Source organism: Erpetoichthys calabaricus, chromosome 1, assembly GCF_900747795.2.
Source record: "Erpetoichthys calabaricus chromosome 1, fErpCal1.3, whole genome shotgun sequence".
NCBI classification, from domain to species: Eukaryota; Metazoa; Chordata; class Cladistia; order Polypteriformes; family Polypteridae; genus Erpetoichthys; species Erpetoichthys calabaricus.
Window position 1 is genome coordinate 119,300,995 of NC_041394.2, and position 22,139 is coordinate 119,323,133.

Consider the following 22,139-nt stretch of genomic DNA (forward strand, 5'->3'; position numbering starts at 1 on the left):
TATGCAGTTTACCTTGTATAAATAACACTGGCTTTTTGTTTACAAAAAAATAAAAGCTTGGCCTATACTGATTGGATTAAAGTATGAATGCTATCTGGAGAAAATTACCAGAGACATTATATTCCTTGGACCTTTAGATCACCAGATTATGTAATTATTCCTAGAAGATACTTTATCTGGCAGGTAACCTTGGGGTGCAGAAAAGGCCTAGGACCTTAATCTCCACATTGAATAGTACAGCTAAATAAAAAGTTTTGATATTCAATATTTAGGTGTCTGCAGTGTGCTGGCGCCCTGCCCGGGGATTGTTTCCTGCCTTGCGCCCTGTGTTGGCTGGGATTGGTTCCAGCAGAACCCCATGACCCTGTAATTAGGATATAGCAGGTTGGATAATGGGGGATAGATGGATATTTAGGTGTTGTGACTATGCCCTATAGTACACATCACAAAAGTTGAATTTTGTCAGTTTGAAAAAGATTTATCAAGTCCCATCTAAGGTTCTAGGCCTTTCCTGGACCCTAAAGAGAACCTTACTTTCACCAAGAAGGACTGGAACAGGCAGTGGTGGCTGATCTCCAAAATCTGTCAAACGCATGGCATTACATTTAAAGGACATTTTAAGGAAGTAAAAAATTCCTGGAAAGGTGTATATTCAGATTTCTATCATCTTGGTTACAGTCAATACTCTTGACTCCAGAGACACACTCAAAAGTCCTCCAGACAAGTGTGGAATTAACAAGTGGAATGGTGGATCAACACTAACTTCTGCCCCAAGCATGTCACCCCCTATATTTAAAGTTACTCGCTCTGATCTGGCACTAAACTCAGTGCAGATGCTAAGTACTCTACAGTATCTGTTGCATCTGCTTAGTATATTCCATTTGTAAACATTGGCGTGTAACATAGTATAAAATAACACAATAAAAAGTTTTATGGCCTCTCCATTAATATACCATAAGATATATAAAAAAGACAGTTTCCTTTTAAAAAAATTGTCAGACACTGGTCATGTTTCAACAGTTAGGCATTTTAATCAAAACCAATATACAGTTTTTATTAATTGTAAGTTGTAACTTTAGAAATAAATCTGCCATTATAACAGAGTCAAATAAAACAATTACAACAATAAGTGAACATTGAAAAAAATTAAAAGTTTTAATTAATATCAAAAGTACAAAATCTTAAAAAATGCATGATCCACATGCATATTATTAATATATTCAGTGCAATATATAGTTCTGTAGCAAAGATCAGGCGAAGACATACAGCTCCAAACAAAGGGGAAAAACAGAGCTAAATCGAGGCCTTGGTCTCCAAATCCTGTAAGAATAAGAAAAAAATGGTAACTTACAGAAACTTCCCCTTTCCAAATATTAAATGTTGCTTTATTTATAAACTAGATATTTTCATATAATCTATCAGCCAATCAACCATCCATTAACCTTTCTCTGCCTGCTCTGTTCACTGCTACTTTACAAACACTATACCAGCCCAGGTCACCATCAGGAAACAAGGAATTGATCAAAATAAAATGTTGATAGCCCTTAATACAATCCAGGAAGAGACATGCATCAAAAAATGTGTCATTGTAAACACTATCTTAAGAATTATTCACAATTAAGTAGGTGAAAGGAGAAGATATGCTTATCCCAATGTTGCTGAGATATCTCAACTGTTTATAACTCTGGCTGTATAGGATTCATTTATTTTTTTTATATATGTCTAGTGCAGATTCATAAAGTGTGTCTACATGTACTGCTAATATTAACTGGTGACTCTACAGTAAATTAGTTAGTGAGTCAGTGTACTGCCATCTTTCCTAGGCTTTGGCTTCTGTTATTAAATTGATGTACAGTATAAGGAATGTCAGTGTGTTTTTGTGCTCTTCACCCCACCCCTTTCGAGTTGATCAATGTACCCATTTAAACAGACTAACAGTGAACATATCTAACAGAACTCATAACCTGACCCTCATCAGGTTTGAGACACATCAGATGCCACATAATCAGAGTAGATAAGAGTAAAGACCATGAAGGAATTTTAAATGATTTTTCAATATTTAGAATTTTAAAAACAGATTTGTACATTATGGAATATGGTTTCAAGGGAAGAAAGAGTAGAGGAACAAGATAGGTCTCTAAGCCAAACTGAATTTAAGAGTAGATAGATAGATAGATAGATAGATAGATAGATAGATAGATAGATAGATAGATAGATAGATAGATAGATAGATAGATAGATAGATAGATAGATAGATGCTTAATAAATAAATAAATAAATAAATAGTATAGCAAATAACAACAAGCCCCTTCAAATATGCACTATACACACTGAAAAGAAAGAAACATCTGACTTGGTTAAAGAGAAAAAGAGCAGCTACAGTCCCAGTCACTGTGAGGTATTATGCACATATTGCTGTTGGAATGAAGGAGGTCCAATAATGTTTCTTGACACACTTCTGCTGAATAATTTTTTGGCAAAAGTCTTCAGGATTAGTATGTCAGAGAGATGATGTGCAGCATTGTTCCTAATGGCACTCAGTTTTGCCTTCATTCTCTCTTTCACTACTAGCTTCAATGGGTTAAAAATGCATCCCATTACTGAGTGTGACTTCTTAATCAGGTTGTTGATTCAGTAGGCCTCTGTTCAAGATATGTTACCAGACCAGCACCCCACAGTGTAGAAAACCACACTGGAATCACAGATTTATTGAATATGTGAAAGATGTCACTACTCACATTAAAGGAACACAGTCTCCTAAGAAAAAGGAGGATGCTCTGCCCTTTCTTATATAGATCCTCTGTGTTATAATACCAGTCCAACCTGTTATTAATGTGGACTTATAGTACTTATAGGAGCGGACCACCTCTACATCCATTCACTTTGAACAGTGAATGGATACAGAGACTCTTTGGTGTGGTGAAATTCCATGGGTACTGTTCTACAGTTGTTGACAATTCTCTTTTCACCAAGAAACAAAGTTCTCCATCAGACTTCTATACTTTTACTTCTAAATCAATGTACCCTGTTTGTGCAGAAATTATCTGGTGTTATATTTATAGTCTGAGGTGCACAGAGTGTAGAGAAAACAGGTCAGCAAGTGCAATAACTCTCTTACTCTGCTAAAGAGGATAAATACCTAAGTGGCCACTGATTTCAGGGGCACTAGTATGAAAAGCAGAGGTGTAGATATGCCATTTTACATCTTCACTGATATGTCTTTCCACATGATGCCAAATATGGAGGGCACTGGACATGACAGGATCGAGGAAAAGCTTGTAGGACTGAAAGGGAAGCAAAGACAAACCCTACTAAAGAGTGAGAGAAAATGACAGTGAATACGTAAGGAGGTCAGGGAAGGGACAGCTAGGACCAAACCAGACAAAAGATGAAGGTCCAGTGATAGAAATGCATGCCTGGTAAAGAAACACCCTCATGAGCTCTACTTTAAATTAATGTTGAACACTTACGCCAAGGTTTTTCACTTCTAGCAGTTTTCTATAGAAGTTTAGTTAGGCAAATATTTGGAGCAATTATTTAGGACCCCAAAAAGAGTCACCATTTTGAAAACAAAAATGACATGCATGCTAGAATTTTGATGTAACTATAAACACACTTTATTTATGAGGTTTTTGTTTGTTTTTAAAGACAACCAACTGTATACTACAGTGATCATTTGCATTGTCTCTGTATTATTCGTACAGAAATGCTGTACCACATGTGTAAGGAACACACAGGATTGGAAGTTTTTATAACATCATATTCTTAATGTTGAATGAATAACTGTGCAGTGCACGGTATGCTTTCCAAGTATATTTTATTAAATAATTCTTTTTGTACTAGTGTACATCAGCATTTTGAAAATCAGTATTTACATATGATGTGCAAATGAGGATTTTCCAGTTGTCAGGTCAAATGCCATTTTTAAATTGCTATGTGCATGCAGATCTACCTGTTGTGATCTTTGATATACTGGCTTTCTGCTGCTCCAAAGATGGACCCATGTGCCTGACAACTCAGTATTTCAATAAGGTAATATAAAACAGAGGAATGGAAAGAGAAATAAAAATGCATACAGTTTCTATATGATGTTCTAACATGATACATCCTTGTAACAATTCTTGACAGGCAGTCTATTGGCAGTAATATAATAAAATGATCGGATATTAAAAGACATGGAGCCTCTCTGGCTTAAAAACTTAATTAGCAGGGAGAGAAGGTAAGTATCATGAATTAAAGGAAACACAGATTGCTTGAAAGAAGTGCTCCCTGGGCTGATCAGCTTTATCCCCGGTCAGTTTAATAACAGAAGTGCAACAACATCACCGCCTACTTTCAAACACCCACCTTTTTCTTCTGAAAGCATTTGCTCTTTTCAATCAGAAATGAAGAAGGTGCTCGCTTAAGGCAGCTTTTTGCTGATGCTGTCCGCCTTAACAGAGGTGTAAGAAAACCTCCCTGGAACAGAAAAAAATATGAATATTGTTCAAGTAGAAAAAAATTCCGATATACAGTAAGGTCAACTAGTATTGAGTTTTCCATAATGATTTAACTTTTATCAAAACGTGTAAGTCAGGCATATAAAATAAATAATAAGCAAAAAGAACTGTCTGCATTTCCTACTTTTTGTCTCTGTTGCCATAACAATATAAGTTCCATGGAACTTCATGAGAAATAAAACAATACAAACATACAACAGAAGAAGATTAGTGATCATCAACCAATTTCAGAGAAATATAATCTGTCAGATTAGTGCAGAAGACTCTAAAGCCAAGAAGCTTCGTTTGTGCATCTCATGGTTTGTAGTAAGTATTAGGAAGTTACTCAGATTCTTTAATAGCCCAAACCATGTGTGTGTGACTAGTCATGCAGTCTTTTTAAGTGTCACATAGGGAAGTATTATAGTACTGTTTACAATTTAGTTCTTTAAATGTCACAGTGTGACAGAGTCTCCAGTGAATTTACCTGAACAAAATTAATGTTGGAGGGGCCAAGGATTTGAAGTTTATCATCAACTCTAAGGTTGTTTTAATGTTTCAGACTATTAAGGCTACAATATTTAACCAGTGTACCTATGAGAGTTATGAAAACTCTCTTAAGAACTGTATATTTCTGAAAACACCAGTGTGGTGTTTCAGTGTGGATGTGAGAAAATGAAGATTTCTAAAAATGCACTCTGGTTCCCTGATTGGATGACGCTCGTTACAACGTCTCATTCACTGACTGGTTACCCTACACAGACGAAAAACATATTTCAACAGAGCAGGCATAGAAAAATTGCTTTCTACTGCACTTGTTGTGTTTCTAATCTCTATGCGTCTAAACTGTGTTTAGTGCAATTTTTAGAAATCGTGGTCAAACGACCACTCAGACTACATAGTAGTCTTTAGTCGTATATGTGCTCAAACTCCACAAGCGCATTCAATCCAATTGATATGCCATGACATAGTTGTTTATATCCAGGGTCTTCAGAGTCAGTCCTGGGGACCCACTGTAGCAGCAGGTTTTGTTCCAGGCAGATTCATAATCAGTGACCACATATGATAACACTGATCTCATTTAATTAGCTGGCATTTTTTCCTCTTCTTTTATTCTACATTCAGAAAAGCACAGCAGCATGATTTTTACATTTATAATACATTTCGAAATATTTCTATTTTTGCTAAAGATGTAAGTGCTTAACTCTTTTGTTGATTTTATTATACTAGCCAACCCGCGGGGTAGCATACGCTGCATAATTATGTATTGATGGGTGAACACTTCCTGAAAGACACAGTTGTCCAAATGGGGTTGGTTTTGAGGATAAGACTGTAGGTGAATGAAAAGATGGAACTCTGGAGAGGGCAACATACAATACAGTGTTTTACACGCTGCATACAGCGATTCACATCCACAACAAACAAATTGTTTTACACGCTGCATACAGCGATTCACATCCGTGACAAATATGATTCTTCTTAGATGGTCCTGTCGCGTCCACCCTCGCTCTCGAAGCATACACACTGTCTGGTCATGTGCCCGCTCGCAAGAGCAACTAACAGAGACCCGCCCACCAACTGTAAGACCATGGGATACACCTCACAAACTGTTTTACACGCCACATACAGCGATTCACATCCGCGACAAACAAACTGTTTTACACGCTGCATACAGTGATTCACATCCGCGACAAACATGCTTCTTCTTATGGGGTGGGTCTGAGGATACGACTGTAAAGGAACTCTGGAGAGAGCAACATACAATTGTCCGTGACTGAAAACTGGAGGACCACCGCCGTGCCCCCACCTCCCAGAGCGAGGGACGGAGCTGGACAGCAGTCGCGCGCAGAGGGCGGAACGGGGTGTGAGGGGAAGGACGTCCAGTGAGGACGATGTATTGATGGGTGAACAGTCATCTCTTAGTCATCGTTCAGTATGCACTGCCTGCTCATGTGCCCGCCCCCAACTCCTCACCTGAATTGCTTTCGTCTGTGTACAGTCCACATGCACTTGGGAGTCATGTTGACTATTCATTTTCCAAACACCACCTCAGTCGGTTTCGCATCTGCTACAGTCCACATGCACCTCTGAGTCACGTTGACTTTTCATTGTTCTGTTTGTCCGGGCCGGGTGAGGTTTCCCATGTTGAGTCTAATTAAGCCAAAGGCTCCACACCTGGTGGTGCCCTTCCATCAATTCCTTTAAGTTTCAGCTTTGTAACCATACTCCCCCCGGAACCCAAAGACTTTGGTTGGCCGGTGGATCATGGGAATAACGCCGCCAGATCGCCAGTCGGCATCATTTATGGTCGGAACTACGACGGTATGTGATCGTCTTCGAACCTTTGACTTTCGTTCTTGATTAATGAAAACATTGTTGGCAAATGCTTTCGCTCTCACGTGAATTGTTGGTGGGCAGGACTCTCACGTGCGTGTGCCATGGTCGGCTGCTTAGTGAATTGTTGGTGGGCGGGGCTCTATGAGTTGGTGGGCGTGGCTGTCTTGCGTGCGTCTTGCTTGCCATGGACTTAGTGAATTATATCTATAGATTTTGCCTTTTCTCTGTGCAGTTTGCTCCCTTCATTGTATCTTGGTAATGAATATTAAAAAAGACACCCAGGCAAACAACATTGAATCGTGAAAGGCCACTACTACTTTAGTGTCAGACCCACTAATTAGTAAATAATGAGTTAATTAGACAATTGGAACACCAGGAAAAGTATTGTTATACATTGTTAAATATTGTTAAAAAGAAAAAAGTATATTATTCCCATATAACTGCTTAGTACAGTTTAATAACATTTTTTTTTACCAAACTTAGTTTTCTAATTTCTATATTGTTCCCAAAACACAGAATGTGGGAAATAACAGTTTACTAAATTAGGCCATAATACAAAATAAATATCACTTAACTGGCTAAAAGCAACTGATGTGTAGAAAATGAACAATGGATTGCAGTTCAGTTTCTCTTGTTTTAGTTTAGCTCAATAATATTCTTATAATATTATAGTATTTGTATTAATGTTGGCATGTTTATCAAAGATAGGCATTATAAATAGTATATTGTAAATCTTCCAACGTAACACATTGCTAAAAGTGACATTAGACATGATGGCTAGGGAAGAGGGTTTTGGTGACTTTTTTTCCTATTACATAGGAGACCACACATCTGCTTTTCATTAGCATAGAAAAAAGGACTACATTGGATAAGGAAAAAAGGAGTAAAGGAAAAAGCAAAGTTCACAGGGCTTTTCAGATAACAAATCACTTCAGCAAAATGAATTGGCTGCTGCATAGTCACTTGTCAGTTTCTTTTGTGAACTAATTATAAATTTGACAGCTAGACCCTTGGAAGCTCTACACAATTCCATGAGTCACAGATAAGGCCCATAATGAAAAATGAGTTAAACCAGATTAAGCTGTACTTGTGTATTCAATTTTAATACAAGACTACATATTATTTGTAAAAAAATAAGTTAGGAGTCTGTGCAAGTCAAATGCCAAAAGTGAAATAAAATTAGTCTAAATACCCAGAATTGCAGACAGTGTCAAGTTGATCCTGTTTCCAAGGATAAAAATAAAAGTCTATTTATACTTGGAAAATTTTCTAACTTGACAGATGTTCTGAAGACTTCACAACAAGATCTTAGTATCAGTGATGAACTATTATGTTCTGAAATTCTAGCTATCGTAAACTGGTATGGTAGGCAGCATGGTGTATTGGCATAGGCATTGGACTTTAAACCATAAAGTCAACAGTGACTCAGTATGGAACCCTGAGTATGCCACTTAACATCTTGTGTGCCAAATGTACACAATATGTGTAAACAGTTGTAGTGCTTCATAAACTAACATAAACATAAATTGGCTTGGATGAAATGTGACTGGTGATTAGAAAGGCTAGAACTCTACACTGTCTGTTAAACGTGTGAATGTTAAATACAACCGAAAAGGCTAAATTAATGGGCCAAGGAAATTAAGCGTGGTGCATTAAAAGCTCAGAGATAATAAAGAACACAACAAAATGACTCAAATAAGTTGAGTGTAAAACAAACGAGGCCGAAGACTAACACAATAGGCAAATGAAGTAGGAAGCTGGTCATTAAACAGAATATAACATCGCTGGGCAAAAAAAAACTCATCATGGGGTCAAAGCATGACAGCCCCCTTTTGGCTGTTTTGCTCAGCATTTAATTAAGTAAACAAACCAGTGGTCACCAATCCACCTAACCTGCATGTCTTTGGACTGTGGGAGGAAACCGGAGCACCCGAAGGAAACCCATTGGATTTAACTTGATTTTATTCCATACTGTTATACTGAACTTTGAATCCACAATGGCAGAACATTATCTCTAAGCTTGCAGATGAACTGGTACAACTTTTTAAATTTGGGAGCACGTGGTGTGCAGTGAAGTTATACTGTATATGAGATTTTCTTGGTGCTGGAGTCCAGTCATTATTAAATTAATCATGGATGGCTTACCCATTCAATGTCAAGAGAGCAAATGGCAAGTCAGTGTTGGTTTTTAACCTTGATTTTAAAGGGTTATTTATTGACTTGTTTTCAATCTCTACTTTTGCACTGTTTTAAAGGATTATTTATTTATTGAACTTTCTGTACTGCACTTTTGAGAGCCTGTTTTTTTGACTTTGTTTTAAATAATGCTATTACCCTGCCCCTTGCTATTTGTGTCCTCATTTACCCGGATCATCTCAGTTACAGTATGGACGTTGGTGGGTTCAAAAGGCTCCCAAAGACATGATGGCCATTGCTGCATTTCACTATCACCACTTGTTTACTGCTGATTATTTGCATTTTTGTCCTCTGTGTTCTGTTTTAGACTTTGATTTCTAGATTTATGCTTTGGGACTGAACTGCCTTGCCTTTATTGTTTAAGGCAATTCTTTCTGGGCCTTTTGTGCTCCTCAGAGCTTCTTGTGCTGCCAAGCATTTTTAGAAATAAATAGTTTATTTTATTTGACTTGTTTTTTTCTTAGTTACAATGGATTCCAGGATTTTACTTTCATGAGAACACTTGCAGAATAATGTTTTGTTTTCATCATAATCATAACTTAATATATTTATACATCCACCCATCCATCCATTTTCCAACCCGCTGAATCCAAACACAGGGTCACGGGGGTCTGCTGGAGCCAATCCCAGCCAACACAGGGCACGAACCAATCCCAGCAGGGTGCCAACCCACCACAGGACACACACAAACACACCCACACACCAAGCATACCAGGGCCAATTTAGAATCGTCAATCCACCTAACCTGCATGTCTTTGGACTGTGGGAGGAAACTGGAGTACCCGGAGGAAACACACACAGACACGGGGAGAACATGCAAACTCCACGCAGGGAGGACCCGGGAAGCAAACCCAGGTCCCCAAGTCTCCCAACTGCGAGGCAGCAGCGCTACCCACTGCGCCACCGTGCCGCCTATTTATACATTAACGTTGAAATATATTCTTATTACTAGGTGAATTAAGAAAAGACAAAAATGCTCATGGTTATGTGTACATTTTATATATGCAGTGAAATTAATTTTTGTTTCATTTTCAAGGTTTTTATTAAATTATTTTGCCATATTTATAAACATGTCCAGCTGTGTAACCTAATCTATGGGAGTAAATGGGAGTAATGGACTAAATGCTCATCATCTTCCTTCTAATGCACTGAGAAAAGAAAAGAGAAGAAAAAAGAACCTATTAAGATACTCTCTCATTTTATAGCTTTGAAAAGCCTCTGCTCATATTCAATGGCAGCAAAACTGGTAGAGCAAATGTGATACAATGCATATACTGGCTAGCATTTCTCTGAGAAAAAGTAGGCTTATCTTATGCATTCTTCAAGCAAACAGTTTCCTGTAACCATTACCTTTTAGCAAACTCAAACACTGAATTTCTGCATCTATGAAGTGAATTTTCTTGTGGCCTCTCCAATAAAAGCTGCTATGGGATCCATTCTTTAAATGTCATCAAATTGTAAATGACTGAATGTATCTCACCTATTTAGAATAGTGTTGTCTGATCTATTTCATAAAGTATTAGAAAAAAAACACTTCCCGATTGACAGCAACGTTTCCCTTTATTCAATATGATCAAATAGCATCATCACCTTATCCAACATGGAAGCTCTCTGCTGTAGTCATTAAATGGATACAGAGTGCTTCAGTCTGTCCTGCATCCTTTGAGCTATAATCTTGAATGTATAGCATTGTCACCAGTGTGTGAAATATCCCAAGGTAATCAGTGGGTCTCAATGGTGCTCAAGTGTGTTGGCTGAATGATGACATTTTGATCAGGTATGATGGAATATAAAACAAATTATCTATGGGAAATGCTGTTAGTTAGGTTATGTGTATCTTAAAGTAACGCTCCACCCAAAAATGATACTTTTTTTATCAGTCTTACACTGTATTGTTTGTTGCAATGGAAAACACAAACTTTTAACCTCATGTTTTGCTCGGATTGCAGAAATCACAAAGTTTACGGAGCTTCAATGGGGGAAACAACAACAGCAAACAACATTAAAATGTCCATGAAAAATGTGTCAGGTTACTCATGTTACATAACCCATTGGTCAGTTATTCAGTGGTATGCTCACAACTTCCAAACATTACAAAGTCCACCTTTTACATAACCAACCTTACACAGAACTTCCACTTTTCAAGACACATACACACTTAGAGCTACATCTACGAAACTGCATTTTTAAATGAGAACAATTTCCATCCACACTAGCATTTTCACATCATTTACAAAGTATTTTCACCAAAATGACTGAAAATGCATATGGCACAATTGCACGCCTACACTGGGCATTTACAGTATGTAGCATAAACCTTAAAGCCCAATTTGCAATCGTCATCTAATTTTCTGAATCGGCCTGAATTTCAGCTTCATTGATGGTCATTTCACTTGCAGTATGACAGTGGTTTGTGATGCCTGTTGCAAGATCAGAAGGATTTCTGTCATGTCGAAAATTTCAGTCTGTTGTCTTGTAGTGTGAGCTGACTCACAAGCTGATTTTCTGAGGTCTTGAATTTCATTCTGCAGCAACCACTGTGAATGTGCATCACATACGTAGAGTTTGAGCAACTACACCGTGGCATGTCAATCACACAAATGCAATTTAGATAGATAGATAGATAGATAGATAGATAGATAGATAGATAGATAGATAGATAGATAGATAGATAGATAGATAGATAGATAGATAGATAGATAGATAGATAGATAGATAGATAGATAGATAGATAGATAGATAGATAGATAGATAGATAGATAGATAGATAGATAGATACTTTATTAATCCCAAGGGGAAATTCACATACTCCAGCAGCAGCATACTGATAAAGAACAATATTAAATTAAAGAGTGATAACAATGCATGTATACAGACAGACAATAACTTTGTATAATTTTCACATTTAGAGGTAAGAAATAGAGGTAAGAAACACAACAAGCACCAAGGTGGAACACTTTTAGGCATGCTTGATTAAAATCAACAGCTACAATATGTACTCCGTTGGGATAAGCCTGTTGATGTTTATTGATCATATCTGAGCTGAGCTAATGTTAGTGTTAGGAGGGATATAAACAGCAGTAATGATCACTACTGTCAGCTCCCTTGGAAGATAGAAAGGTCTGCATAAAACTGCTATTGCTTCCAAATCAGGAGAGCAATTTGTGTTTAACATCTTACTGTATGCACACCAGTCATTGTAATACACCAAATACCCCCACTTTTATTTCCATTCCTGTCAAAGAGGTAGATGGTACAGCCTGCCAGCTACCCTACAGTGTCTGGGATAAGCCGGTGCAGCCAGGTTTCCATAATGATCATCACACAACATTCACAATCACAGAAGTTTGCAGCCATCAATAATTCCAGATCGTCTAAGTTGTGGACGATAGACCCGGCGCTTGTGAAGAAGATGCTTGGTATCAGGGGTTTATGTGGCTGCTTCCTTGTTCTAACCAGTAGGCACATCCAGCATTCTAGCTTCTGCTTGTGCTCCCAATGCTGTCTGCACCACCTCTCAGACCCAATAACAATCCAAGGAACTCCTGGAAGTCTTGCTATATCCTGCGGTATGTTGTGAATCCACTGGTAACTTCTTGTAATGTCCATATGGCATTGTATTCCAATATTAAGCAAGTCCATACAATTATACCGATCCATCTTTGTACAACTCACACATGTTATGTACATGCACATTAACACACATTACAAGCACCGAAACAGAGAGCTGAGAACCACTGTGTCCAAGGAGTGGCACACTGAATAATTTATAACACCATAAAATATTTTCTAAATTTATCTTCACGGACTCTTCGCATTCTTTTCAGCCTGGGGATCCATGCAGTTAATTAGAAAGACCCATCAAACCTGGTACCTCAGCCTCTAAAATATGGTACTGAAGGTCGTAGTCTAATAATTAATATGACACATTTCAAAAGCAATACAGAATTAATAAATAACAAATATATATTTATATCTATATATCTGCAGTCTCCTCATTATTACCTCTGATCCTGCTGGGTCACTGCTGAAGGCCAGAGATTGCCTAAAAGAAGTGCGCTTTATGGATTTTCCCACTGTTAGCAGGTTCATTTCTGAGCCAGCTTTCATCCTGGCTTTTGTCCTGGTGGGGGCATCCAGTTTGTGAACCCTGTCTTCAACCTTCAGATCTGGTTTTCTGTCTAAAAAAAAGTGTTTGGGAATATTTTACTAGAAAAACATAGCAGGTAGAGAACTGAAAAAAATTGGTTAGTTAAGAAGCAGACCTCATTATTTGAAATGTGCAAGGCTCAAATAAAATCCTGAAATCCTAAAGATGTGATGTAATCTTGATGCACTCAATTAGCTGTCACTTGGCCTGTCACAGAAATTAATCAACACTGTTACCCAATGTAAAAATAATTAAATCTAATGCATAGAGTTGATTAATTTGGAATTGAAGGCTTCAGTCTAGGACTTTCTAATAGAAAAAGCAAGCTCTGAAAATGGATGGATGGAATTCAGAGGCTTTATTTAAGAATTCTGGTATTTGAATTGGAGCAGTTCAAGGCAGAAAGATAAGAAATGCTACTCTGTCCCACAGGTGAAAGCGCTATATAAATGTAATGAATTATTATTATTATTATTAGGTGAAATTTAGTTTTGTGCCATTGCCTGCATGAGTTTTTACTTACTTTGTGTGGAGTGGCTGACAGAGACTTCATTGTTACTGTAGGTGCAGGAAACTCTGGAAAGTGAGGCCTCTGCCAGAGACATGTTTTTCGAGTTTAGAATCTAAAGACAAAATGTATGCACAAAGTGATCAGAGAACAGGGGGCACCATTCAGGTTTGTACAAATAAGGCCAACTATACAAACAAATTTGTTCCTTAAAAAAAGCTTGTAAGGTGAGTGCTCACATAGTGAGTTTTTACATACATTTTTATGGAGATTATTACAATATATTCACACCCCAAACAGGTTCACTCAACAACAAGGAAGATAATTTAAATTTAATTAAGTTACACAATCTGTATGTGAAATTTACAGGCCCTTTAAGCATGAGTTTTTAAAAATATTTTAATGACATTTCAGTACAGAGAAAATTAAACTGCACACAATTAACTGAAATGGCTTTAAAAGTATTTAAATAGACAAGTCCCTTTTAAGAAATCAATTTGTTCTTCATTCAGATAATCATTTTTTCTTTTTATAGTATTTTATAGTATTTTTATAGTATTACTCTGAATGCCAGATAGATAATGATCTGTTGAGGAGCCCTCAGCTCAACTGCTGCAGGGCCACTATGGCTCTTGGGTTTTGTTCTAGCCAGAACAAAATAATTACTACCAGTCATCAATCTGACATTTTTATTTATTTCTTACTGGTTTGCTTTTTAAATAGTCAAAAAAAAAAACAGCAGTAAAACAATTATAAGATGCAAAGTGAACCAACAGATGACCAACTTTGAGGAGTATCCTTATTGGTCCTTGGATAATCACATGTGACCAAAATAGCTTTAGTAGGCCTAGGCAAGTATTTGGAACTTTGCTTGAGAGATCGTTTCCTTTGAAATTTACTCATACTCTGAAATTTTCATCATTCTGAGACAACACTATTTATGGATATGATAACAGACAGAAGGCCAGTTTTTTTGTTATGTGGCTTATTAATATCTACTGTATAATAAAACACTGCTGAATCTGTATGTGTATCCAGTCCCTCTGAGCAATCTGATTGGTCAGTTTTGCTTTGGTTGCTAAGTTATGATCAAGACTGGAAGGAGCAGGCAAAATTGGTTGACATACACAAGGATACCAAGGAAAGGTGCAGGAGGAACGCTAAGAGTCACCTTCAAACAAGGGAAGTATTTGCAAGAACATGAATGATGTTTTCACAACAAGTAATGGGAGCCCACATAGGTGGTAGTCAAAAATTGATCAGGAAGCAAGCAATGCATCTTGAAACGTCAGAGTCAGAGAAGTAGACTTTAAAACATGATCAAGAAATGGAGTGCTGGCCAGGACAGGCTGAGAAACACAAGGATACCAAAGAAAGGTATAGGATGAACACTATAAGGCAAGAGATATATACAAAATATTTTAGCATTTATTTTATTACCTTTCACTGACAGGTAACCTAGCCAGTAATGTAGAAATCTTACAGATTTAAGAACAGCACAGTGCCATTTAAGACCACAGTGTGGCAGCAAAAACAAGCTTGGCAGAGAACTGTGATTAAAAAAATACCACGGGCAAAATTTTAAGTAAATAATAAATACAATTACATTTGAATTCTGTGTATGGACAGGGGTGTGGATGCATTAAATGTAGGACACTTAAAGGCATCCTTAAAATAAAACAAAGGAGTGCTAACTAATTACATCTATTAATTAGTCAATTTGTTTAATATAATTGATGCTTTAGAAAAAGCTGCAAGTCTTAAAAAAAAGAAAAAAAGCTGGCATTCAAGAGAAAACAGTCTGAATAGGAAAGCCTCTGGGAATGGAGGGGTTTCCCTCTCTCCATTGCCAGTACATTCCTGTTCCAATCCATCATGACTGTTTAATTGTTTTTTAGGATAAAGCCCAGTAACCTTAAAAGATATCAGTTTACAACGATACCATTTGCTCCAAAACATCTGTGTTAGAGTAAACTGGCTCAGTATGCTTGGCTCCAGATTGCTGCTGAAAAGGATCATCAATGTACATGTTTGGGGCTGGAAAGCGGCGACTCAGCAGGCCACTGGAGAAAAAGTATAGAAATTAAAAAAAAAAAAACTTCAGTTACACTTTTTACAAAACCAAAGAGACTTCTGACAAAATACACAAAACAGGAATGAACTCAATCAAGTAAGAAAGAAGATGCCCTGAAGCGACTGCAAAGATTGCAGAAGTTCTTTTCATTAAAACCTCTTTTCAGCATTTGAATCTCTTACTGGCCTGAAGATAAGGATGCCAGTACTTTATATTTTAGCTGGTAGATAGATGTTTAATAACTTCTTACTGTTATTTTGTTGGTTGTTGATCTACATTAACAGTGACGCTGTTTAACCACCCCAGGATCCTAGTTTTAAATTGAGGTCCAATCACTGTATGTGTGGAATTTAAAGGTTCTCCCCATGTTTGTGTTGGTTTTTCATCAGACAATTTACTTTACTTCCCCAATCCCAAGCTTGTACGTGTTCATTCATAATTCTAAATTAGTTATGATTGTGTCTTACAGTGGGCTGCTGTTCTTCCCAGGTTTAATTCCAGCCTTTCAACCAGTGCAATAAATGGCATTAAAAATGCACTGTGGGTTGGATGTACTTGGAATGGCCCACAGCATCCTACAGATAAAATGTATTTCATTTTCATCCTATTCTCGAATTTTAGTCACTCCGCCATCCAGTCATGCAATTTATGCTATTTTATGAATATGATGTCACTGCCTTTCTAATGGTAAAAAAACGAGTGTTAAAAGCAGGTGTCTAGATTAAACAGCAGAACAGTGAAAGGAAATCCCCTCAGCATTTCTCCAGATAAAAATCTTGCCTGAAGAAGGGGCCTGAGTTGCCTCGAAAGCTTGCATATTGTAATCTTTCTAGTTAGCCAATAAAAGGTGTCATTTTGCTTGGCTTTTCTCTCCAGATAAAAAGAAAACAAGAGGATGCAATATGGGTAAGAGAGTCATGCTAATCAACAATGGCTGGCACTTTTCCTTAACATCTTTCAATACTCTACTATTTGCTTCTCTAGGTGCTTTCATACAAGTAAATTAAAGCTGGGTTGTAACAAACTTCTTCTAACTGGTGTTATAATTTTCAATAGCCTGAAAGCAAATTTCTGAGTTGGAACAAGAGGGGAATCAAGCCTACTAGTGATGTGAGTCAACCCAACTTGATGATGCCAAAAACACGATGGGTACATTTGGAAAACATCATGAAATTTTTGGAGCTGCATAATGCATATGTTTAATCTATTAACACAACCAGTTTCTAATTTAAATTTTATTGCAATGAATGGGAGAACACAGAATGAATACCTTTTGAAAATGCAATCAATGAGTGTATTCATTCAGTATATCTTTCTTCAAGACCTTCATGGCATTTTTGGTCTGCAAAGTAAACTCTTAACAGCTTAAGTAATAAAAGTCCACCAGATTTCATGAAATGTAGTTTTGTGTTATTGGACTTCATTTTGTTAATTTTTTTTTGTATGTGTTAATTGGTAATGCTCTTCATGTGCACTCTTTAACTGAAGGGTTTCAAGCAAAGTTCTGTGACTAGTGATGGTGTTCTGACATTAATGTAGGCTTCTGCCTGTATGAGAGTCACGTTACAAGAGAATTAGAAGACTTATAAAGTTTTTTTTTTGATTGATTGTGGTTTCCTTTGGCTATCTTTTGTTTTTAATTGCTTTGTCTGTTTTGAACCCTCTTTTATTTAATATATCTTTATTCCCTCTCTTTTAATTGTCCATTTCTTTGAGCATTTCTTGGACATGGGGTGTTTAAGGTTTTGGATTCCTTCCACTGTTCTTTCAAATCATTCCTAGTGAAATAAATAAAAAATACTGCATAGAACCTGGCTTGTAAAAAAAGGATAGCCACAACTCAACAAGAGTGAATGTAAAAGCTATGAGGGACTGGGAAGACCACCTACATCTTAAGGCAAACACCTCTATTATATTGTAATAAACATGACAAAAGTATCTAAAAACCCTTAGGGGGCAGTAGTGGGGAGAATTAATTTACTGTTATTGCAGTGTGCATGGTAAACCAGCTATCAAGATCAAAATATAGTAAAATAATATCAAATTTCTAATATTCATTGACTGTCTAAAATCTTTTCTGTTGTCAGCTGCAGATTTACTATTAAGTATAATAACCATAATGCACTGTGCATAAAATCTCAGCCATGAGCAGGTTTTCAGTGGTCATAGAGTACCTAATAGTAACAGGTGATGTCATTTGCCTGGCCAAGCTTTCCAAGACCTTACGCATTCATAAAGACTTACAACACAGCTTGAGCTACAGTTTGCTGACACTGCCATTAGATGTATAATACCTGAAATCTCTTTGGTGATAGAGTTGCATGTGCTAAAATGTTGGATTGTAAACCACAAGGTCGCTGGTTCACACTGCATGACCCTCTTAGGTTGCCTTTGTTAAAAATGTAAACTTGTTTTTAAAACTAAATATTAATTATTGCACTATAACTTTGCACTTCTATGGCACCTTAGGAAGATGTACAATTAGCAAGAGTTAGGGTTAGATAAAATAAAGTTTGTATGATTGCAGTTTGTTTACAGGCTGTTCCTTTATTTGTTGTCCTTCTGCTACAAAGAATAATACCAGCAGAACATTACCTTAGTGGATTGGCAGCATCACACTGAGCAAAGGAGTCGAGCGGAGATTGTTTGCACTCTTCAGATGGAATGGAACTCCTGTCCAGCAGGAGGTGCAGCCAGTTATCTCTGTCTTCAGACGAACTTGTCTGAATGAAAACACAAAAAAGATCTGTGCATCATTATTATCATCTCATTATTCTGCTTCATTCTCATTTTATCTAGCCCTTCCTCATCACTTGCTGTAGTTTAGGTGTTAAGGAGAAAACTGGAGTTAACAAAGGCCATCTCAACAGGTGAATTACTTGCTACAGTTCTAAATTTCTCTACATTTTCACTTCTACCCTATGATTCTCAATTTTACATCCCTTTCCAGACTATCCTATCCTTGAAAGTTCTCCTTACTGGTGGCACCAAATAAAGACAAACACTCGATTTTATCTTTGAGCCACTGACTGCTATTCTATAATGAAGCATAGAAACACAACATATCTGCTGTTCTTGGACATATGTGTAGGTGTAAATAGTAAATATAGTACCTGCCTGTCAAATATTGAATTACATTTAACTACACTTAACTTACACGTTAACTGCTACTGGATACGCCATGAATCTGATTTATTTTTTTCTTTTCAAAAAGGTCTGTACAATGTTAATAAACCTGGACTATAATCCCTATTTTCAATTTTAAGTTTATATGAGGTGATACTTCACGTTACAGAACTTTTTGTGGATTTTTTTGGAAACTATATTTAGGAAAAGCATAACTCCAGCTTTATAAATGAAATGTTGAAGACTTGCAATGTGGAACAAATATATATGAAAGTAAGGTACTGTAGTTTGTTCCATTTCATAACTACAGGATATATTAAATGCCAAGGCAGAAATGCTTATTTTTGTTTCATCAGGAGTTTGTTCAGGTTGCTACCCCGATCACAGCAACTATCCTCCCTGAAAAGGCATGGGTGGGACAAATCCACATGACCATGGGATTAAATAGCAGCTTTACAGTATTAGGCCAAGCAGATTCTTGCACATATAAAGAAAATCTGTACACAGCCCCTAAATAACTAGACATCTGTACTTCAAGGTGACTAGTGACTAACTACTTAATGCTACGTACCTTTAGACTTATAACTACCTAAGGATTACGTACCTCTAGAACTGCCATGTTTACACTTTGCTGTGAGATTGTGACCCGGAAACTCTGTGTTGTGTCAGGCCCTGGTTTGACCTCACAGCCATGGAGATGGATGGAGTACTGAGCACTGTCACTACAAGTATCATCCTTGTACATTTTCAAGACGCCATCTTCTATATTACACCACAAGCTTTGCCACTGACAGTTCATAAGAATATTTAGGAAACCTGAAATAAAAATATATATATATTAGGTTTCATGCAGCCCTCATTGCTCAGTACTATTCATGAGTTTTAATTCCTTTGGCTTACCAGGATATACCATATCTATAATCCTGGGTCATACTTGGTTGTTCTTTCTTATATATATTAGACTAAATTGATAAAATCTAGGGCGGCACGGTGGCGCAGTGGTAGCCCAGGTAACCCAGGTAAGGAGACCTGGGTTCGCTTCCCGGGTCCTTCCTGTGTGGAGTTTGCATGTTCTCCCCGTGTCTGCGTGGGTTTCCTCCGGGTACTCCAGTTTCCTCCCACAGTCCAAAAATATACAGATTAGGTGCATTGGCGATCCTAAATTGTCCCTAGTGTGTGCTTGGTGTGTAGGTGTGTGTGGGTGTGTGTATGCCCTGCGGTGGGCTGGCGTCCTGCCCGGGATTTGTTCCTGCCTTGCGCCCTGTGTTGGCTGGGATTGGCTCCAGCAGACCCCCGTGACCCTGTGTTCGGATATAGTGGGCTGGATAATGGATGGATGGATAAAATTTAAAGTATGATTAAGACAGTGTGTAAGACCATTCACAATTTGGAGAAATCTCACAGAGTCAATATGGGTTGCAAGAATTTTACTGAGGAAGGGGTCACATGAATAGTCACACAATAAGACAACTTTATCATAATGTTTGTAGCAGCATGTTCTCAGATTTTTCATGTAAGGAAAACAAAAGATTCTAGGTAAGACTGTAATACTCCAACATCATGGTGCTAAAGAGTGGCGACGTGCTGCAAGTAAGTAAGTGATGCAAATAAGATTTTTACTGTAATTTGCAAATGTGATAATAATTACCATATGAATCAATGTGTGTGTATATATATATATATATATATATATATATATATATATATATATATATATATATATATACACATACATACATATATATGTACATATATATATATATATATATATATATATACACACATACATATATATATGTATATACATACACACATATATATATATATATACATATATATACATATATACACATACATATTTATGAATGGAAGAGAAGGTCTGTGATACGGTTTGCATATTTGCAGTTGGAAATCCACAAAGGGAGAAAATGAATCAAGTATCATAAAATAGTTTTTATTCCTGAGCTTTCAGCCCCTAACAGGGGCCTTCATCAGAGGATAATGCTTAGACTTAAAAGAATCAAAGGCAATATATAGCAAAAGTTATGTGGGGGGGCAGTTAAGTCAGTGTGAACAGGGGGGGGAGGGGTGTTATTGGTATACACATATACACACATACATATATATATATATATATATATATATATATATATATATATATATATATATATATATATATACACATATATACATATATATATAAACACATATACACACACATACACACTCTGTAGGTCAGGTCAGGTTGGGAAGCATGCACTGGTACAGTGTGTTGCTGCACCCACAACTCGAAGAAACAGCTCGGGTTTCTTGTTGGCAACCACCCCACATAGATACGCAGTCCAGTCGCCCCAGGGAAATGACCATCTATCTACCGCAGCCAAGTGTTATGTGGGCATCCTCTTGGCCTGGTCCAGACACTCCAGATAGCTGATGCGAGCTATATCACCCTCGGGGAATCGTGCCACATGGCCATAGTGCCGTAATTGATGTTCCTTCACAATGCAGGTATTTTGCCTCATTCGGGACTTTGTGAGCAACCGCTTATTTGACACAAAGTTTAACCAGCGGTACCCAAGGATTCTCCAAAGACATATAGTACCGAAGGAGTCCAGTCTTCGGCTCAGGTCACTGGATAGCATCCATGTCTCACAACCATATAGCAAGATAGGAAGTACCAGGATTCTAAAGACTTGGACCTTCGTCCTTTTGCAATCATATCGGGAGTGCCACACACCCCTTTGCAGCGACCTCATGACCCCTAATGCTCTCCCAATTCGTCTACTGACTTCATAGGAAAAATCACCAAAGATATGAATGTTGCTGCAGAGGTAAGTAAACCTCTGGACAAGGTCGATACACACTGGTTATAGCTGTGCCCAAGAGGTTATTAAAGGCATGGATCTTAGTTTTTATCCAGGACACTCTCAAGCCCAGACATTCGGACTCCTTGCTCAGTCTCTTGACAGCCCCAATCAGAGTCTCCATTGACTCTGTCAAAATCAGTGAATCTTTTATCACCAACAGATTCCCCACAGCCACTGGACCCCATGACTCTACCCAACACCCAGTCCATGCAAGTACTGAACAGAGTAGGAGCAAGAACACACCCCTGATGAACCCCAGAATCAACTGGGAAAAATACAGAGGTTCTGCCTCCACTCTGCTCTGCACAGCACTCACAGTAAAAGTGTACAGGCTGGCCATGATATCCAGCAACTTTGTGGGGATCAGTCTCAGGATATCCCACAGGGCAGCTTGATCAATTGA

At 37.5% G+C, this 22,139-nt stretch overlaps 1 protein-coding gene across 1 annotated transcript in view; it reads right to left on the minus strand.

The window, feature by feature from the left end:
* Window positions 1–1,167: 1,167 nt before the first annotated feature.
* Window positions 1,168–22,139, minus strand: part of si:dkey-220o5.5 (actin filament-associated protein 1-like 2) — a 137,977-nt gene continuing 117,005 nt past the window's right edge. Inside the window, exons 10-16 of the mRNA XM_028805927.2 lie at window positions 19,474–19,685; window positions 18,339–18,466; window positions 15,612–15,732; window positions 13,685–13,784; window positions 13,017–13,192; window positions 4,348–4,458; window positions 1,168–1,320 (exon numbers count right to left, since the gene is read on the minus strand). Of these exons, the coding sequence (XP_028661760.2) occupies window positions 1,294–1,320; window positions 4,348–4,458; window positions 13,017–13,192; window positions 13,685–13,784; window positions 15,612–15,732; window positions 18,339–18,466; window positions 19,474–19,685 (875 nt within the window). The 3' untranslated portion in view covers window positions 1,168–1,293. The remainder of the gene's footprint in view (window positions 1,321–4,347; window positions 4,459–13,016; window positions 13,193–13,684; window positions 13,785–15,611; window positions 15,733–18,338; window positions 18,467–19,473; window positions 19,686–22,139) is intronic.